The sequence below is a fragment of the Heptranchias perlo genome, chromosome 39, assembly GCF_035084215.1.
Source record: "Heptranchias perlo isolate sHepPer1 chromosome 39, sHepPer1.hap1, whole genome shotgun sequence".
In the NCBI taxonomy this organism is placed as follows: Eukaryota; Metazoa; Chordata; class Chondrichthyes; order Hexanchiformes; family Hexanchidae; genus Heptranchias; species Heptranchias perlo.
In genome coordinates, this window is record NC_090363.1 from 16,035,968 (window position 1) to 16,043,097 (window position 7,130).

A 7,130-nucleotide genomic window follows, 5' to 3' on the forward strand; every position below is an offset into this window, starting at 1 on the left:
ACCGAAGAAAGATAGATCAGAGTATTTTCAAAATGGTTAGAAGCTAAGAACTGTGGAGGAGCAGAGAGATTTAAAGGTCCAAGTAGAGAAATTATCAAAGCTAGTGGGCAGGCACAAAGCATAATTCAAAAGGCTAATGGTTTCTTGGTCTTCATCTCAAGGGGCTAGTATAAAATGGATGGACATAAAGCTCTGCTTAGACCCAATTTTTAATACTTCGTTCAGTTCTGTGCACCACAGCTCAAGAAGTGTATATTGCTCTTGAACTGGGTACAGCGCAGATTCACCAGAATGATGCTGGGGATAAAATGGTTAAATTATGAAGACAGGTTGCATAGACTAGTCTTGTATTCCCCTGAGCAAGAAAAGAAAATAAGTGGTGAAATAGTTGAGATGTTTAAGATGATTAAAGTAGTTCAATGGGTAGATAAATTAAACTATTTCGTTTGGTGGGGGAATCCAGAACAATGGGAAGAACCTTAAAATTAGAGTTTGGTCGTTCAGGGGTGAGGTCAGGAAGCACTTGTTCACACAAAGCGTAGTGGAAATCTTGAAGTGTCTCTCACCAAAGAGCTGTACAGACTGAGGGTCAATTGAAAATTTCAAAACTGAGATTGATAGATTTGTATTAACGATCACAGAACCAAGGCAGGTAGATGGAGTTAAGATCCAGATCAGCAATGGTCGAATTGATTGGCGGAACAGGCTTTAGGGGCTGAAAGGTCTGCTTCTGTACCTATGACTCAGTATAATCCAAGGGAGCTGAAACGAATTGTATTGCGTGAAACACAGCCCTGACGAGTGAAGTAACTTTTCAGGTCGAGCATGGAGAGGCATCTTGGAGAGTTTCTGAAAATAGCATTCAAGTAGCACAAAGTGGCCCATCGAACTATTAACTAATCATTGGGATCTCCGTCCATAGGCCTACCCCTCCCCCCACCCCCACCCTGTATCTGCTGCTGTATGAATTGTTGTCCCTTTTGGTCACAATTTGACTGTATGCCATCATTTCAATTTACATCATACCAAAATCCACCGTTGGCCAAATGGTGAAATACCAAGGAAGGTGAAGGGCATTGGCGGGACAGTGCCATATTTCTAAAATAACTCGGCTTCAGGTGGGGTTACTTGACCTTTGACCCCAGGGGCAGAACCATTTCCCGCTCCAAATTCCGGCTCACAGCTGGCATGAAGTCTCCTTTTCACCCTCGAAATCTTTAGAATTTGAAGTCCATAAACTCCCATAACCCTTCCAAACGGCCATTGAGACCATTATCAACCTTCATCTTTCTCACAGCCTGTACATATCAGACCAGGCAAAGTCTCCTTTACCTCCGCCAAACGCCTGTTGATGCTGAAATCAGAGTATCAGTGGGGCTGATCAGCTGTATACAATTGACTATATCACTTTCTGTGTGTATCTATGAACAATCTTCGATCTGAATAGAACGACGGAGCTTCCTTATAATAATATTGTGCAGTGTGTAATTAAAAGAGAAAACAAATATGATGCACCTAAAATGTAAATGTTGCTAATCAACCATAAATGTGGACATTTATTTCTTCAAATGCCTCCCATCAACCTATAAATGAATATCCTCAGCTTCTGTATCATTACTTTAGAAACGCAGATTTCAAAATATTTTATTTCTCAAATATGATTATAGTATTATTCTTGACTTCTTTATTTTCAACGTGAAATATTTCAAAATATCATACTCGCTGATCAGTGGCATACTGGCATTAATCTGTTTGTTGAATTAACTGTAACTAATGCCAGTCATTGTGCAATACTCCTGTGACCCGTGAGGTTTCTCGAGGGTATAAATAAAACCTTATTTTGAAAGCAGAAGATCTGCATATCTATAACACTAACGGACAACTTCGCTTCTCTCCGAAAATGGGACAGCCAGTAATCATACAGATAGAACACATATACTACCCTATTATTGCAACAGTCGGTATTCCTGGTAAGCCGCTTATAATCAGTTAATATTCATCTTTAACAGTGTTTAATTGTATCACTGTTGCTGCAGTCGGTCTAACAATAATACAGATGCTGCCTGACTTGCTGAGTATTTCCAGCATTTCTGTTTTTACTTTATATTATCAATAATATTCTATGTTTGTTTTTATGTGCACACGCTAATTACCGGCATCAATCAAATAGCAATAAGAAAACTCTAAGTTTCCGACATATACATGATACAATATCCTGACGGTTAGCATAATTTGTTATTAAGTTTGAAATTAAACAATTTAGTGGGGATGTCCTCGCCTTTGTACAGAATCTTGTAATTTTCAGTCCAAGCCAAATATTTGCGTCGCAGCTTGTTGTAGAAAATGTCCATCAAGACAAGTTGCTGAGATTATTGGAAACCCGAGAGAGACCGTGTCAACCGCTGAAGTTCCAGGAGATCGGAAGAAACTCCAACCACTGTCTTCCACTTCGGCGGAAGATTTGAGGAAACACGGGAGAGTCGGTCTGAACGGCCGAAGTTACCACGGGCGGTCGGAATTCTACGCAGTCAATTGTTGTTGGAGATAAAATCTGTGTTGCTGTTGCTCTCTTCGCGTTTAGTAAGACAAGGGACAAATGATACCAATCAACAATAGACTATAATCAACTTGTGGGCAGATGTTTTTATAATATTGTTATTCTGGAAAACTGAAGGCACGAAAAATACCGCATCACACATCAAATCCTGAATGTGCAAATGATAAATTGGGACATATTTCTTATATGGGTTGTGAGTTTGGTGACAGAGATTTTAACTGCACTTTTATAAGTTCTTCGGTCCCAAAACCATAAATTCTCTTTCATATAAGGGACGTGGGCCGTGAGACAAGGATTGATTCATTTTACATTATTCTGCTCAGCGTGGATGTTTATGAAACGTTTTCGTGTTGTTAAACAGGGTTTAAAGACAGCTTTAAATAAATATATTTTATGTTAGTTGAAGCATTATTTAATGAAACTATTGGAGAGCAATATTGGGCGGATATATAATCAGTGTTCCAGCCGTTCCGGTGGGTTTCCCGTCCTGCGAGTTAGGTTAAAATTAGCCCCAGAGGGACTTTTGAGTGACAAGTTAAAGAGTGCATGAATTTTCATACAAATGAACTGTCGACTGGTCATCCTCTCAAGATAAGGAGAGTCAGTAATTTCATTTCCCTCTTTTCTCAGCTAATTTGTTGACAATTGTGATTCTCTCCCGCGGAAGCTGCGACCTTTCGAAATGCATCACCCGTTACTTGGTGGCCATGGCAGCGGCGGATCTACTGGTCCTGGTATTTGATGTGATACTGTATGAGATTAAAGATGCTTATTTTCCATATACATTCCTGAATTACACTCCTATTTGTAGTCTCAATCTCGCCCTGCTTTTTATATTTGTTGATTGTTCTGTCTGGTTAACTGTCGCTTTCACCTTTGATCGATTCATTACCATTTGTTGCCAAAAGTTGCGAACAAAATATTGCACCGAAAAAACTGCGGCTTTGGTTATAGCAGTGGTTTGTACCTTGAGCGTTTTAGAAAATGTTCCAATCTACTTTATATTGGAACCTCGGAAAATAATTGATAATGTACCATGGTCCTGCTATGTAAAATCAAGCTTCTATACCATACCCATATGGGTAGCATTTTTGTGGATGGAATCTATTTTAACCCCGTTTGTTCCATTTGTGTTGATTTTACTGCTCAATGCTCTGACCATCAGGCACATTGTACTGGCCAATAGAGTGAGGAGGGGACTGCTAGGAAACAACAATAGCGAGATTCACAAAGATCCAGAGATGGAGAACCGAAGGAAATCTATAATTTTACTGCTTTCCATATCTGGTAGTTTTATACTTTTATGGATGGTATCTTTCACGTGTTATATATGTGTACAATTTACAGATACACAATTTATGGTAGGAAATTATAACGACCCATTCACCATTATGGAACAAACCGGCTACATGCTTAGGACTTTGAGTTGCTGTACAAACACGTTTATTTATGCACTGTCCCAGAGTAAATTCAGAGACAAGCTGAAGAATATGATTAAGCGCCCATTAGCTCTAATAATGTATTAACTTAGGTAAGTTAAATGGATTAATCGAATCAAAAAACAATGAGAGTAATCTTAACTTTGGGAATTAGTGTGAAAGGGGCAAGAGCGTTCCGCTAAACCTTTATATAATACTGGTTGGTCCCAGCTGGAGTATTGTGTCGAATTCTAGGCATCGCAGTTCAGGAAAGGCCTTCGAGAGGGTGCAGAGGAGATTCACCAGAATGGTATCAGGGAACAAACACTTCAGTTACATAGACAGACTAGAGAAACTGAGGTTGTTCTCCTTGGAGCGGAGAAGGTTAAGCGGAGATTTAATAGGTGTGTTCAAATCATGAAGGGTTTTAATAGAGTAAATAGAGAGACACTATTTCCAGTGGCAGAAGGCTCGGTAGCCGAAGGACACAGATTTAACGTAATTGGCAAAAGAGCCGGATGTTTCCACAGCGATTTGTTATGAACTGGAATGAACTGTCTTAAACGGTGGTGGAAGAAGATTGAATAATAGCTTTCAATGGGATAAATACTTGAAGTGTAAAAATTGCAGGGCTATGGGGAAAGGACGGGGGATTAGGACGAATTGGAAAGCCCTTTCAAAGAGCCAGCACAAGCACGACGGGCCGAACGGCCTCCTTCTGTGCTGTATCATTCTATCATTCTATGAATCGAGATCGAATTGACCGCCCATTATTCGCATGCCTGATTTTTCCTTCCTTTGAATTAAATGGAAAGAGAAATCAGGCGAGTTTTATCATGGACAGCTAATTCGGTATCGTCCATTGTACACTATTGCCCAAAGTTGAAATTCTCCCCAATTGCATCCCTTCAAAATTAGCAAAAGTTCCTCAATAGTAATTACATGTGCACACAGGAATCTCCAGTCGAATTGCTCACGCTCGGTGTAAGTATGTGTACAAGAAATCCCTGTTTCTCCGCTCACCAGCCTCATTTTTTCGTCAATTAAAATGAATAAATGCGGAAGAGGGTTAGAGAGCTCTTAAGCTGAAAATCCGCAGCCCTGCAATTTTATAATTAGAAGGGCTGTGCTCGATTAGATGTAATTCAATACTGCCAGATTTAAGGTGATTGAGTACGTGATTCTTTTTATTACATGATTCCCTGGGCTTTTACCTCTGTTCAGGCAAGTAATTCACTGAGTATGTCCATTTCTCCTTGAGAACGGAATCTGTGGTTTTACCTTTTACTAGAAATTCGTTTAGCTCCCATCCAATTCATCCCTTACCTCTTTACGACCTCTAGCACGCGATAAAGCGTTAAAGAGAAGCGAACACGATGAAGGACTGGGCCTGCAACTTTTGTAATAGCTTCAGGCCACTCTGGGAATTGGGAATTTGGAGAATTGGCCCCATGGGGAATCCTTTCCTTTGGCAGCACCGCAGAGGCAGAACCGGGAACATTGCAGAACGTTGGAGCGGACTACGTTTTCTGGCGGGGGGAGTGGCGGGAAGTGTCTGACACCATGGGTAGGGAGTCGGAAGATCCCAGTATCTGACAGCACTTCAGTGTCTGGCCATAAATGTGCCATGAACTTCGACGAAAATCTCTCTTCAGATACTGAAGTCAGCGATTTCTTGTTGTTTCTTTGAAAATAATGACGGTTTTCAGACTTTAAGAATAAATGACAGCTTTACCAGACAAATATTGGACAAATACATAACCGCTGAACTTGTCATCTTATTTCAAAGATTCATTGAATCATAGAATCATAGAATGATTACAACGCGGAGGGAGGGCATTCATCCCCTCGAGTCCGTGCCGGGTCTCTGCAGGAGCAATCCAGCTGGTCCCACTGCCCTGCTCTATCCCCCTAGCCCTGCATTTTTTTCATTCAAGTATTTATCCAATTCCCTTTTGAAAGCCATGATTGAATCTGCCTCCACCACCCACTCAGGCAGTGCATTCCAGATCACAACAACTCGCTGTGTAAAAAAAGTTTTTTCGCATTTCGCCTTGGGCTCTTTTGCCAATCACTTTAAATCAATGTCCTCTCGTCCTCTGGTTCTTGACCCGTCCACCAATGGGAACTATTCTCTCCATCTCCTCAATCTCGACCCTTCATGATTTTGAATACCTGTCAGATCTCCTCTCAACATTATTTGCTCCATAGAGAACAATCCAAGCTTCTCCAGTCTATCCGCGTAACTAAAGGCCCTCATCCATGGAATCATTCGAGTAAATCTCTTCTTCATCCTCTGGAAGGCCTTCACACCTTTCCTAAACTACGATGCCCAGAACTGTGGCGATTGGGCTGTAGAAGTGGGTCAGGGTGCACTTTTCCAGTTAAAAAACTGCTATGTAAATGAACATATGTTTTTCTTTAGAAACTGCAAATGTTTAGACGGTCATCGTGTAAAAATAAAAAAAACGGAACAAATATAAACAACACAGGATGCAGGTGTTTTAATCAGGGAGTTTTCACTGGGCCAGATTATCTTCCATATGTAAAAAAATAGTTAATATTATCTTCAGGTAAATTGATTTCAAATATATTCATACGGTATTTTTTTTTATTCGTTCATGGGATGTGGGCGGCGCTGGCAAGGCCAGCATTTATTGCCCATCCCTAATTGCCCTTGAGAAGGTGGTGGTGAACCGCCTTCTTGAACTGCTGCAGTCTGTATGCTGAACGTTCTCCCATAGTGCTGTTAGGTAGGGAGTACCAGGATTTTGACCCAGCGACGATGAAGGAACGGCGATATATTTCCAAGTCGGGATGTTTTGTGATATGGAGAAAGGGCGTGAGAGAGGAGTTGAGGTAACAATGAGATCAGCCATGACCTCATTAAATGGTGGAGCAGGCTCGAGGGGCAGAATGGCTTATTCCTGCTCCTATCTTTTATGGTCGTATCGTCTTGTGGTGTTGTTCCCATGTGCTTGCTGTCCCTGTCCTTCTAATTAGTCGAGGTCGTGGGTTTGGGAGGTGCTGTCGAAGAAGCCTTGGCGAGTTGCTGCTGTGCATCCTGTGGATGCTGCACACTGCAGCCACAGTGCGCCAGTGGTGGAGAGAGTGAATGTTTAGGGTGGTAGATGGGGTGCCACTCAAGCGGGTTG

At 41.3% G+C, this 7,130-nt stretch overlaps 1 protein-coding gene across 1 annotated transcript; it reads left to right on the forward strand.

The window, feature by feature from the left end:
* Positions 1-1,900: 1,900 nt before the first annotated feature.
* LOC137305291 (probable G-protein coupled receptor 139) lies at positions 1,901-4,083 on the forward strand. The gene is made up of 2 exons (XM_067974142.1): positions 1,901-1,970; positions 3,188-4,083. The coding sequence occupies exons 1-2, from the start codon at positions 1,901-1,903 to the stop codon at positions 4,081-4,083; spliced, it is 966 nt and encodes a 321-aa protein (XP_067830243.1).
* Positions 4,084-7,130: the final 3,047 nt, after the last annotated feature.

What these genes read in the sequence shown, in the direction of transcription:
- LOC137305291 (XM_067974142.1), top strand. Translation starts at nt 1,901, where the DNA reads ATGGGACAGCCAGTAATCATACAGATAGAACACATATACTACCCTATT. An exon ending in TGCAACAGTCGGTATTCCTG is followed by an intron (nt 1,971 to 3,187) that starts GTAAGCCGCTTA and finishes CTCTTTTCTCAG; the next exon opens with CTAATTTGTTGACAATTGTG.